Source organism: Amblyomma mixtum, chromosome 2, assembly GCF_055824585.1.
Source record: "Amblyomma mixtum isolate Tamu chromosome 2, ASM5582458v1, whole genome shotgun sequence".
NCBI lineage: Eukaryota > Metazoa > Arthropoda > Arachnida > Ixodida > Ixodidae > Amblyomma > Amblyomma mixtum.
The window spans coordinates 295,447,566-295,460,986 of NC_143013.1; the positions used below are offsets into that span (position 1 = coordinate 295,447,566).

At 47.2% G+C, this 13,421-nt stretch overlaps 1 protein-coding gene across 9 annotated transcripts in view; it reads left to right on the forward strand.

Moving 5' to 3' along the window:
- The window catches only part of Mi-2 (chromodomain-helicase-DNA-binding protein Mi-2 homolog), a 59,128-nt gene that overhangs the window by 17,961 nt on the left and 27,746 nt on the right, over positions 1–13,421 (forward strand). For all 9 annotated transcript variants that reach the window (XM_089574519.1, XM_089574520.1, XM_089574525.1 and 6 more), the window contains exons 10-18: positions 990–1,694; positions 2,263–2,463; positions 3,263–3,400; positions 3,951–4,072; positions 6,028–6,145; positions 6,323–6,378; positions 7,090–7,231; positions 8,692–8,823; positions 10,680–10,797. In XM_089574519.1, coding sequence (XP_089430645.1) covers positions 990–1,694; positions 2,263–2,463; positions 3,263–3,400; positions 3,951–4,072; positions 6,028–6,145; positions 6,323–6,378; positions 7,090–7,231; positions 8,692–8,823; positions 10,680–10,797 — 1,732 coding nt within the window. The remainder of the gene's footprint in view (positions 1–989; positions 1,695–2,262; positions 2,464–3,262; positions 3,401–3,950; positions 4,073–6,027; positions 6,146–6,322; positions 6,379–7,089; positions 7,232–8,691; positions 8,824–10,679; positions 10,798–13,421) is intronic.

Sequence of the window (13,421 nt, forward strand, 5' to 3'; positions counted from 1 at the left end):
TGTGAAACTGCCTTGAGAAAGGAGCTTGTTTCCTGCTTTCGATGGAAAGAAGCCCGAGGTGGATGGAGCGTGTCTCCCCCATGCTTTTGTTTGCACTTGGAGATAGCCTTCTCTCCTTTTTTTTTTTTTCGATTGTCCCTATACGTTTATAGTATATCTTGGGACAGACTTTTTTTCGACTGATACAGAATTAAAGGAAATCACCATTGTGTACCGTATATATAGCTTTTTTTTTGTTCTTTCAAAATGTTAAAGCCTAGTTAGTTTTGCGAAAATTGGCAAGCATTAGCAGCAGAGAGAGAGTGGAAGCAGTCAGACCATTGTGGAGGGTTATGCCTGTAGTACTATGTGGTAGCTATGGCAAGGTGGTTATGGGTTTTATGAAAGACTCAGATGTGAAACTCCTTTTGAGAAAGGTGGTGGCATTTAGGATACTGAACTTCTTCGTTTTTGATGTTATACCAGCTGTTTTGCACTCTCGGTTTTTTTAATATACTCCATCTCACAAGTTGTCTATAGTACTGTAGACGATATAGCTCTCTTGTCCAACCAGGATTTGAACAGTGTTGAAGTACTTTTCAAATAGTTATTGCAGCAATTTTTTTTTTGGAAAGCATTGCTAGTGTTGCATTCAATTAAGCAGAGAAAGTCCTCGCGACTACAGAGGCGAGCTGCAGTGGTGCTCTGCCGTTCACAAATAAGGCCGAGTCGGTTGATGAGACTTCTGCATGCAGCAGCTGGACGCTGGTGCTCTTTCCTTCCCAGTGATGGAGCCACCAGTTGCGGGATGACGGGTGTGGAGGAACACATTTATACAGCACGCAGCATTCTGATAAGCTCAGGTTACCGTAGCACCCACAGTGCTGCAAATGACTTGTGAATTGGAGTATAGGTCTTTGGGTTGTCTTATCTTGCCACCACATTGGTTGGAACTCTGGCTATGCCTTCCAGAGTGCTTGACAGTTGCTTGGAACTAATCCCTTGTGCAGTTGGATGTCTACCATCCGGGGTTGTATCGCAACTATTGCCGCAAGAACGACATGGACGACCCCCCGCTGCCGGACGACGGCTCCAACGGGACCAGCGACAAGAGCAGCCGGGAGGAGAAGCACGCCAGGGACAAGAACTACCAGAATCTGGAAGAGAAGTACTACCGCTACGGCATCCGGCCCGAATGGCTCCAGGTGCACCGCGTCATCAACCACCGGACGCTGCGCGACGGCTCCAACCTGTACCTGGTCAAGTGGCGCGAGCTCTCCTACGACCAGTCCTCGTGGGAGGCCGAGGACCCCGGTGAGTTCGAGATCCCCGATCTCCAGAAGGCCATTCAGGACTACTGGGACCTGAGGGCCTCGGTCGAGAACGCCGACCAAGCGCCCGCTACGAGCAAGAAGTCCTCGGGCGGGAAGAGTAAGTCCAAGAGCAAGAAGTCTAGGGATCTTCGGGACGACGACTCCCGGGGGGGCCGAGGTACCCCGACGGGCCAGGTAGCTCCCGTGGACCCCAAGCGCAAGTACGAGTCGCAGCCACCCTTTGTGGTCGAGAATGACAACGAGCTGCACCCGTATCAGCTGGAGGGGGTCAACTGGCTCCGTTTCTCCTGGGCCAACCACACGGACACCATCCTCGCCGACGAAATGGGTCTGGGCAAGACCATCCAGACCATCGTCTTTCTCTACTCACTCTACAAGGAGGTCAGTGCTGTTTTGGATGCGTTCGCAATTTGTAGTGAAATCGGGTTCAGATGAAGGCTGCCATTTCTGCAACTCAGTGAGTTCATGCTCTTCTGTCCTGTGTGTCAGCTATCATCAGTTAATGTGTTACATTAGGCTTGTGTGTAACAAGCGGGTGTGACGGTGAATGTTGCATCTACTCATGTGGTGAGTGCGATTTATGTGTTGACATTAAGAGTCCTGGCTCATGGTTGTTGTGCAACTGCCCATACATCAAATTCTTGTCAAGGAGTTCGTTGAAGTTTGCTTGTATGGCATTCCATTAATTTTAATTTAATTTCAGTCTGATAGTGCAGTATAGCTTTGAAGCAGCTGTGGTTCGTTCGTTTGAGATGTGTCGTCGCACATGAGCTCTTTTCTTCATCTTTTCTCTTAGTGAGCTGCCAACAAAAGACAGTGAATGTGTTTTAGTGGTGTCAAGTGTTCACTGTGTCTTCGTGATTCTATTCCATATGCACTGCCAACATTTCTGGTGGTTTTCCGTTGCGGCCACTAAATTTCCATCTCCTTTTTTTTTGTGCACTTGCAGGGCCACTGCCGTGGTCCCTTCCTTGTGAGCGCTCCGCTGTCAACCATCATCAACTGGGAGCGTGAATTTGAAGTGTGGGCGCCGGACTTTTACGTGGTGACCTATATTGGGGACAAAGACAGTCGGGCTGTCATTCGAGAGCATGAATTTTCTTTCGACGAGAAGGCAGTTCGGAACCCCAACAAGGCCTGCCGCATGAAGGTGAGTGCCGTGGTGTGGCACAGTTCTCCGCTTCAGTGCAATGCAAAATTGAATATGCGAAGGATCTCTGTGCAGGGCTGCTCTGTGTGTAGAAAAAAAGCAGTACATGATTACAGCGTTTTGCGTGGATGTTAAGGAGTTGGTGCAGCCAGTTGAAAAACGTACTGCTCACTCTGATCAACCTTTAGTGTAATGTTGCATTGTGGTGGCGATATGGGGACAGTCGAGGGAAAACTCCAAATATTGCTATCACTCACCAGCGAGGTTTACGGTACGACAGCGAATAAGGTTTTCAGCTGGCCATTGTTAGTGTATGTGTAGACCAACATTCTAGTGCATTTGGTAGATAATGTGTCATTTTAGGATTGCTCTACGAGCATCATTTTTTCTGAATACTTTTATGTTACGAGTGCATTCTGCATTAAAACTCATTGGCACAATGCAACTTTGTTGTTCTCGGCAGAAACCAATCGTAAAAGGGAATTCATATTGTAGACTTCATTGCTGGTTTGGTCAGTGAGTTGGGATCTGGCGTTGTCAAATAATGTTGCGAATAGCTTGTCTGAGCTTATCTTGGCCCTTCCCTGGGATACTGAGCTAAGTGGCACTCGTCTTGTCAACCAAAGGAGCAGTACGGTCTATGACAGGGGTTCAGCATGCTGCAATAAGCTGCACACACAGCAAGCCCGGCACTTGCCTGAGTGCCTTAAATTCTGAATGAGATTGCTGTGTATTCATTGTCACAGGCTCGAGTGCGCGCTGCTTTCTTATTCACCGAAGTTTCCCTGGCTCATTGCAGAAAGACTCAGCAGTGAAGTTCCATGTGTTGCTGACGTCATACGAGTTGGTGTGCATTGATGCCACCATTCTCGGCTCTGTGGACTGGCAAGTGCTTGTCGTCGATGAGGCCCATCGGCTCAAAAACAATCAATCCAAGGTGGGCGGGGGAGCATCTTCTTCTGTTTTGTCATTTTTCTGTAGTGGTAGTTGTTGGAAGTTATTTTTATTGATTGGATTGCGTCTTGTTGATCCACAAAAGAGTTAGCCATTTGTTTAATTTCACATTGGGAAATTAGTAAACTTGATGTTTTTTGTTTTTTTTTGTCTTGCAAAGTGCAGGGTGTGGTCTTGCATTGTTGTGAAGTGAAAAATGATTTATTGGATACTATTGGGGGAGCCATTATTGAGATTGTTCTTGCTTTTGTGTTCTACTTGTGGTTCCTAAAGCTTCTTTGGGCTTGATTTCAATGGCAAATTGCTTGGATTGTGTAGCCCTGGCTAAAAAAAAATATAATTTGAAGTTTCACTCGAAAACTGGCTGCAAGGCTTTGTTGGAAGGAATAACTTTTTTCAGTGATTTGATTCTCAGGGGCAAATTTGAGCTTCTGCATGGTCTGCTTGATTGCCTTTGTTGAATACCACCTCTTGTACTCTCTTTGCAAGTGATTAGTCCCTGGCTCACTTGTTTCTTTTTATTATTTGTGCAGTTCTTTAAAGTGCTGAACAACTACAAGATCAACTACAAGCTTCTGCTAACTGGCACGCCGCTCCAGAACAACCTGGAGGAACTTTTCCATCTACTCAATTTCCTGAGTCCCCAAAATTTCAAGTAAGGTTTGCCAGCACTGGCCTCTTGATATTGCCTTGCCAGGCTGTTTTGAAATCGTTAGTCTTATTTGCAAGTGATGTCTGCTTTCACTCAGTGAAGGAATGCATGCTTTCGTTTGTGTTTATTTGGCTGAGCTAAAACTGCATTTTAAAAGCACAGTAACTCTCGGCAATAATGCTAAACGCTTTCCAGTCCTTTCTCATCATCACTACATATACGAGGCTACTGCAGGAGAAAGGCCTCTACCGGGGACCTCTGGTTGTTTCGCTTGGGCCTCAGCTGTGGCCACATCTCTGTTAATTTTCTTCGCTTGTCACTCTATCTGGCTGCTGCTCCCAATTAAGTTTTCCTTTCCTGGGTGTCCACTTTGTCACTCTAATAGAATGCCTGTTGCCTGCTCTGTATATTATACATGTCCTGACAATGTTCGTTTCCTCCTTTTAATTTCAGCCGAAATTCTTCTTATTCGCACTTCCCATCTTTTTAGTCTCCTGAAGCAGCATGTGCTTGGCAGATTGCATTTCTTTCTTGATTGAACAGCCCTACTTTATGCCCTAATTCATCTTGGTTTGGTGCAGTATTAGCTCAGCCTTTTTCGTCCAGTTTGGTCAAAAAGGTTACAAGCGAGCAACGCACCAGCGATAACATAATAAGATGCCAGCTTTTAGATGTTTTTGTTTCATATCTGGGAGTGACTGTTTTCAGTCGTTTACAGCCGCTGAACAGTTTATATCGTGTTTACAATTTTGGATTTGAAACTTGGCATCACCAATCGTGAACAACGCGATAGGGGCCCTTGTATTTGCTCAGCAGTTTTGTAGACTGTCCTGAGCTGGAGGAGGGCACCCAAAGCCAAACCAAGGATTCAGGAAGATATGACGGCGGCAGACCGGAAGAAGCAGTGCGGGCGCTTTTCTGACGGTGCTGGTCGTGTGAAGTAAAGGAACGGGCGAGTTGATGGCATTCTTCAGCATGCGCAGCGGCCTCAGAGACGGTTGTAAAGTCGGACGAATCGGGGCGGTAAGGGAGTATGGTGTCCATGATGGAGGAAGGCTCGCGTCCGCAGAGAAGAAAATACGGGGAAAAACCAGTAGTGGCTTGCGTTGCGGAGTTGTAAGCGTATGTAACGAAAGGTAGAACGCGGTCCCAGTGTGAGTGATCGGCAGAAACGTACTTGGCCATCATGTCGCCGAGGGTCCGGTTAAAGCGCTCGGTCATGCCGTTCGTCTGCGGATGGTACGAAGACGTTGTGCGATGAACGATATGACACTCCCGTAGAAGGGCTTCCACGACGCCGGACAAGAAGACGCGACCCCGATCGCTGAGCAATTCCTGAGGCGCACCGTGGCGAAGAATGATATTCTGTAGTATGAAACCGGCCACGTCAGAGGCCGTCGCAGCTGGTAACGGGGCAGTTTCCGCATAGCGAGTGAGATGATCAATGGCGACGATGATCCAGCGGTGCCCTGCGGCAGTGCTGGGAAGAGGGCCATAAAGGCCTATTCCAACACGGTAACGGTTGCAGAGGAGCAGGTGAGTGCGGTGGTGGGTTCTTGCGCCGCTGACATTCCAGGCAAGAGCGTATGTACTGGTGAACAAAACGGTACATACCCCGCCAATAATACCGAAGGCGGGTAAAAGTTTCCCGAATCACCAATTTTTATCGTGCTGCCTTTGCTCATAGGTGATTGTTGGCCAAAACTCCTGTGGGGCTGTGTGTCTGGGAATGAATGGCGAATGATGAAACACAAAAGATGAGACACCATATGAGTAGCTCTGAGTTTGTGTGTAACATCAAGGCTGACCCGTCCTCGAACTTTTGCATAAGCTGCATTGCGGTTGATCAGGTGTTGTGGATCGTTCACTGCTTCTTTTCTTTCAACATAGATTAGTCCTTCGCATGATGTAGCCGTGTCCCTGCCTAAAACCTTCCTCAAACTGTTTCGCGTGTGCAGTGACCTCCAGGGATTCCTGAATGAGTTTGCTGACCTGGCCAAAGAGGAGCAGGTGAAGAAGCTTCACGATCTGCTGGGATGCCACCTTTTGCGGAGGCTCAAAGCAGACGTGCTCAAGGTGTGTGTCATGCACAGGGCTCACTTCCACTTCTTTGCATGAGTGGTGGAGTTTTTTTTTTTTTTTGCCACATTGGGTGGAAGAGAGGGAGTGGACACTGCTGATCTATTTTTGCCTGTCTTCCTTTGCATTGTATGCGGTGACACAGCATTTTTTTTTTCTTCATTTGTCTCTTAGGGAATGCCCTCTAAGAGCGAGTTCATCATCCGTGTCGACCTGACCCCCCTCCAAAAGTGAGTGACCCTTCCTCTTTTCACTTGTCACTTGCGGGAACCATGGGGGGCACCATACTCCTGCCGCGCAGGCACTTTCATAGCTTATTGAGTAATGCTTTCAGTAAATCTTCAGGTGTAGTTAGTCTGAACGCCGCCTTGTGGTCGTGACTTAGGGCTTTTTGAAAAGCTGGCCCCATTATGTGTGCCCACAGAGTTGTAAACGGTAGCTTTTATGTATGAAGTCTTAGTGGTTAGCAAAGTCGGCACAAAAAGCACTTGTTTGAGCCTGTCTCATTCGAGTGGTTGTGTTCAAAAATGTATTTCGAGCACTTTTAACGAAGGCCTTGTGGCTAAATTAGATGTGTGGTCAAAGCTCGAGTATGTTGTCTCAACTGTATAGATATGTAAACATAATTTGCAGACATGCTAAGCGTCTGCATCTCCTGAATGTCGTTCTTGATTTTCATTGCTCAAATGTGCCCTTAAAGCTCTCTTGCAAGTATGTTACTGCTTTGAGCATTGCTTGGCGGCTTGCTGCGCTACCCGCAATGATCACGATGCTATGACGGATCTTTGGCAATCTCTTTTACCTGTGTGTTGTAAGCTGTTGACGTTTTTGAGGGTGCCGCCTTGTCAGAGGGAGACCTTGCATGCATAGCTGTTCGCTCTTGAGTGGTCCATTGGTGCTGCTTTCAAACTGGGGTCTCTGGTGTGTGTCTGCACTTGCAGGAAGTATTACAAGTACATCCTGACCCGCAACTACGAGGCACTGAATGCCAAGGGAGGCAGCCACTCTGTGTCCTTGCTCAACATCATGATGGACCTGAAGAAGTGCTGCAACCACCCATACCTATTCCCTGCTGCCTCACAGGCATGGGCCTTTCTTTCTTGCAGTTCCGCTCGCTTACTTTTCCAGTTTTGCTTCGGGGCTTATGTGCGTGACTGCGGTTGTGTAACTTTTAGCCTGGCAGGAGGGCAAAAAAGCCTGTTAAAGAAGTGTCTTTGGTAAATGTTGTTTCAACTAATCTGGAATTGTGTTGAATTGGTAGGGAGTGAAAGATAAATAGTACTCTCCGTTCTTAGCTTCTCTGTGTAGTAATGTTGCATGTTCACAGTGGCGCTGTTTTCCTATGCTGTGCTGGTAATGTTGAGTAACATATGACACTACCACTGTTACATCTGAACTTAGGCTTAAAACTGGGACTTGTTCTTACATACGGTGTAAACTATCATCACTGTCCAAAGAGTGTTCAACACCTTGCCTTATTTGTGCTGACAGCTTATTTCTATCTTTCCTCCTTGTTTATTATATTGCATCAGAGGAAACTTGAGTCTACTCTGTGTTGATAGAAATCGGGCCTGTTAAAGGGACACTGAGGAGAGCTCTATTAATATTTTTTTTATAGCAAAATCCGATAGTTCGGCATTTCATGGCTTTGTTGCCACTTGGCCGGCAGCGAAAGATGCATTTATTTCTAAGAAATTTGGATTCGAAGTTGAAATAGTTTTTCCCGCCACTCTGATTCAAACTTGGGATTCTGCTATGACGACACAGAACTAAGTGACGTGAAACTTGACATTCACATGACGTAACACAGACTCCGTGATTTCTGGCGGCCAGCAGTGCGGCCCAGCAGCAGCCGAAAAGAAAGCTACCGCCGGCCGCACGTTGAAGGCATCTATCGGCTATTGCGGCCGTCGCTTCGTTTACATTTGCACCGGCGTTTTGCCAGCGTTACAATGGATCCCGTTCTCGAAGTCGTCAGCGAAGTTCTCGCAAATAGACGCCTTTAGCATACCGTGTACCTTGTTACCGTTAGCGGAATACCGGGAGCCCCCATACCGCTGAGAGCAAGCGCTGATTGGTCCCGGCGCTGCAGGAGCGCGCGTAGCTATCGGGTACGTGGCGCCATCTGGCGACGTCAAGGAGATTTGCGCATGCATTTGCTGCGCCTCAGTGATTCGTAGCTTCTCGTGTCCTAGTGTTGCTAGAACTATTGGTTCTAGCAACACTGTTTTGTCCTATGACGCCATGAAGCTTGTACTTGCGAGTTTGGCCTGTGGCGGCGATACCTGTATTTTGGTTCTTGCTCTTTTCTATGTTACAGGAGCTTTGTTGTCAGTATGAATGGCGTTTTTGTAATCAGGAGCTGGTATTCTGTCGATGCAAGTCAACTTCAATTTCTCCTCAGTGTCCCTTTAAGTTGTCGTTGTTCCAAAAAGACAGCATGTGCTTTGGAAGTGAAAGTGTTGCATGCTACTGGCAGCCTGCTGTAGAAGCAGTCCTCTGCTGTACTAGTCTTGACCTAATGCGTCTGCTGCGTATTGCAGGAAGCGCCGCGTATGCCCAACGGAGCCTACGAAGGTACTGCTCTCACTAAGGCATGTGGCAAGCTGATCCTGCTGCACAAGATGTTGCGGCACCTCAAGAACACTGGCCACCGGGTCCTTATTTTCTCACAGGTGTGTGCTTGTGGAGCCTAAGGGGGCCATGCAAGTGTTTGTTTTGTTGAGCTTGTGAATAGCAGCTTAGGTCACGTGACAGGCTATGTAGATAAGTTTTGTTATCAGATGGGCGCAGTTTGGTTGCATGTAGAGAAATGTGGGTGTACTGGCATTGTATTGGTATTTTGGTAATAAGTTTAGCACGGTTTATACGAGCCAGAACTACATTTTTTATGGAGCGTGAAGCAGTTACTTCAAAAGTATTCATGGGATGACTAGTGTTCCTAACCTGCTCACCCATTCCTTTTTTTTTTTTTTTCACAGTGCTGGTCATTGCGTTGAGGCTCGATCATTGATTACGTTCATTTGACATTTCGGTTCATGCCTGATGACGCACCAACTTTTGTCAAACACTTGCCTGTTTACTGATTTATACAAGTGTGCTCACTCATGTGAGCAGCTGGTGCAATTCGTGGGCTTATCTTGCCTAATGTACATTGGCAACTTGTTAAGTATCAATGTTCTACCAAATATAAAGTAGCTTCACTTTGCACCCCAAATGGGCGGTTCACTTCGGCATTCATCAACTTATATTTGGGGTCAACTTTTGGCCAGTAAGGGCTGCGAGTTGGGGGGTCAACTTTTACGTGGCCACACATGGTAATCACAGAGTTCATCCAGCAAAGGTGTGCATTCCTGCAATAAAAAATCTTTTTCTTGAGCCCCCCCCCCCCCCCCTCTTTTTTTTTTGCTGTGCTCAGTTGTCTGATTGGAATATTTTTTGCGGTTTTTGTGGAGATTTTATTGTATGGGCCAGAAGTGGTTTTAAAGCAACTGGAAGTCAAAATGTGTACTTTGTGTTTTTTAGTGCAGCCTCTCTATTGCTATTCTCGTGCATTGTTGCGCTTACGAAGGAACTTGGACACAATCAGGGACGACACAGAACAGATGTGCGCAAACTATCAACTGCAAGTTTATTTCTGAGTGCATGTATATATAGGCATTGTCAAGACAAAAACAAAAACAAAAACAAATCCGTGATCACATCGTCATGGCAAGATATCTTTTAACGTCCTGTCCAGCAGTAAAAAACATACATTATCTTTCTGACTTAGCTGTTTGTTTTTATTTTTCCAAAAATTCTTTTTCCTGATTTGAGAGCTCGATAGAAGGCACGCTTACACATGGCCCTTCTTTTCCTGATTGTATGCAGTATGCTTCCCAAAGTTCCCTGATTAGCTTCTCTCTTGAACCGAGCAGTATTGCTGTCTGCTTAAAGTGAGGTGTGCAATTTTTGCATCTGGCGCAATGCGCTGCCAGATTTCCCGGTGAGTTGACAAGACTGCAGTTGCGCCTATGTTCTCTGAGCCTCTCATTGAGGCACCTACTGGTCTGGCCAACGTACGTTTGCCCGCATGATAGCGGTATCTTATACACAACACCTTCGCGGCATTCCACGAACTTTGTCTCATGTTTGACGCCACATGACACCTCTTTCTCGGCATTGTCTTCGTCGTTTACTTTCGCGCACATTGCTTTCAATTTTTTGGGTGCTGAAAAAACAACTTTTACGTCGTGTCTTTGTGCAACCTTTTTCAGGTTGTGGGAAAGTGCATGGACGTATGGGATAACCACAGGCCTCTTCTTTTCTTTGGCATTGCCTTGGTCCTTTGTTCGGACTGTCCTTCTTAGCACTTTCTCTGCCACGGAAACGAGCAAAGGTGTCGGATAGCCTGCTTTTCTCAGGCGTAACAATGCACGAGAATAACAACCACCAACTAGCCCAATTTGAAACTCTCTCTATTGCAGCATGACGTTGTAAGACGATTGTGCTTCTGTGATGGTGCAACACTTTCTTTTGCATTGTTTTGCAGATGACCAAGATGCTGGACATCATGGAGGACTTCCTAGAAGCCGAGGGCTACAAATACGAACGTATTGACGGCGGCATCACTGGCAGCCAGCGTCAGGAGGCTATTGATCGCTTTAACGGTGAGGCAAAGCAGGGTACAACAGACTCTGAACGGTAGGATGGGCTGCTGAGGCCTTGTGTTACAGGCATGGCTACAAATTCTTGTACCACATGCTTTATCAGTAAAAGAGACTGGCAGCCTTGTAGTGTTCTGTTTGTTGATAGTATGGGCCATGCTATTGTGCACAATGAAAACTAAGCAGTTCAGAGTGAAGTTTAGGTACCGTGTTTACTTGCGTAATTTGCACCCTAGCATAATTTGTGCACCCCTAATTTATTACCCAGGTTCTTAATAAAAAGAAAAGAACAAAACGCACATTTTACGCTCCCTGCTGGGCCAGACCACCAGCATGCACGCTACTGCGTGCAAGGCAGTATTGGGAAGATCGGTGCGGCCATGTTGCCTTGTGCGGCTGCGAAAGCTGCGAGTATCGAGGGGATGAGTTGCTCACGCCATTTGACCGGCTCGCTTGTGTGGGCGGTCTCTTTCATGGGCAAACAGTTGGGAGAGCAAACTTCCGGTAACCTCTGGAACGTGCCGGAATCTAAAACTACATTACTGTTCTGGCCGCATGCAAGGGTGCTGTTCTATCGCCTTTTATCTCCACTTGCCACTGACTGCTGGCTTTGCTACTGTGTCATTGCGCAGTCATTGCTTTGACTTGCTCACGTGCTGCCATGCCATTCTACGGGGAACTTTGTGGCATGCGGTGGGGCAGGAGGGTGTACGCGTCTTATATTCGGAGCCAAGTTATTTTTTTGGATCCCGTGAGGAGTGAGAGTTGGGGGTTTGATGTACAGTGGACTCTCGTTAAACGGAACCTCAAGGGACCGGGAAAATATGTTCCGTTTATCAGGAGTTTCGTTTAGAGAGAGAATAGGTTCAGCATTGCGCAATCCGCTTCCGCGTGATCCCTACGCGGCTGGCGCGCGCGCGCGCAGTTGGCAGTCTCAGCGGATCTCAATTTGCGAAATCTAGGTAATAAGGAGAACGGTACACTATGAGAACAAACTTTATTAGAGAAAAATAAGCAGTGAATTTTTTTTCCAGTAGTACAGTGGAACCTCGATTATACGACGTTCAGGGGACCGTGCGAAACCGTCGTATAATCCGGGTGTCGTATAATCGAAAATCAAAGAATGCGGCCAGTGGCGCTCGGCCTTGCGCCGAAAACTGTTGACCGGCTTCAAGCCCGCGGCAAGTACGCCAATCAGATTAAAAAAGACAAAACCCAGCATTTGTTTGAAACAGATTTGCAAAAAAATCTTTATTACCGTTTAAAAAAAATCGGTAATTTTTTTTTTTTTTTGCACCTTTGCCCAACCTCGGCGCATCAACTTTCTTTCAAGGGCTGCCACGTCCGGCAGTAGGTCGCCAACATCGTCGCGCGCGCAAGCAAAGCGCCGGATGTTGTCGACGCTCTGCAACACGTCCCCGTAACTAGGAATGGGAGCGCAAACCTCTGCATCGTTGTCTTGTCCACTTCGGAAGTTTTATCGTGAAGCACAAGCATCCATTACTTCCATTACAAAAAGCGCCGTGGACGCCGCTGTCCTCGCTTGGGCGAGCGCGGCCTCGCCCGCTTATCTGTTTTTTCATCAGCGTCGGCTCCTGCAGACGCATCTGTTGCTGGGACACGCGTCTTATCTTTTCTCTTTATCTTTCCTCTGATCTTCTAACTCTCCTCGGCAGCGGTGGTGGCTTGGCTCACACCAGTAGGCGGGCCCGTGCGCTTTCCTTTTCATCCTTCTCTCAGTCGCAACAACACGCAGGCCGCGCCTCCTTGGGACTCCGACTGCACAGGCTCGACGAAAAAGAGAGCAAGTGCACTTGGCGGCCTCGGCAACGCTCTCTTCCGCGCAAAAACGGGGGTGCTTAGATTCGCATGCAAAGTTTTTTATTTTTTCAGAAATTTTTTTCCGAAAATAGGGGGGTGGGGTGCTTAGAATCGCGAAAATACGGTACATCCCGGCCTGCGTTTGCTGAAGACCTTTTTTGACGGACGGTACGAGCCAGCCGTCGTACGAAGCGGGGTCCTTCTAAAATTTGCGTCGTATAACCGAGGTTTTTAATGCATTGTCTCTATGGGGGTTTTGCCGGGACCGCACAAATTCGTCGTAAAATGCGGGTCGTCGCATGACCGGGGGACGTATAATCGAGGTTCCACTGTACTAGTACTGAAATTAAAAAAAAAAAATGTCAAAAGAGTGGGAATTACCACTTATTGGCTAGTGAAAGAGGATTTTATATTTGCTTGTTTGAGCTCTCGCAGCCGTTTTTTGTTAATGGCATCACCCATACTTGACAGGCTGTGCAGAAACACTTCCGAACCTTCTTCTCGTTGGAAGAAACTCTTCAGCATTTGGACTGCCGATTCCGCCTGCGCAGGTGTCACCACAGGATCAGAGTCAGCGGTCTCGTTTTCAAGCTCTTCCTCCTCGTCTCCACTTTCATCAGGGGGGCAGACATCAGCTATAATGCTGTGCACGGTATTTTCTGGGCACGTTGCCACATCGCTGTCGATCTGGACATATTCATCAAGTTGAATGCCCATCGCAGCACAATTCTCTAGTAGCAAATCTTCCTCGGCTGCGTCGTGAACATCATCAGGCTCACTCTGTGTGCTGGGTTTTTCTGTGGTTG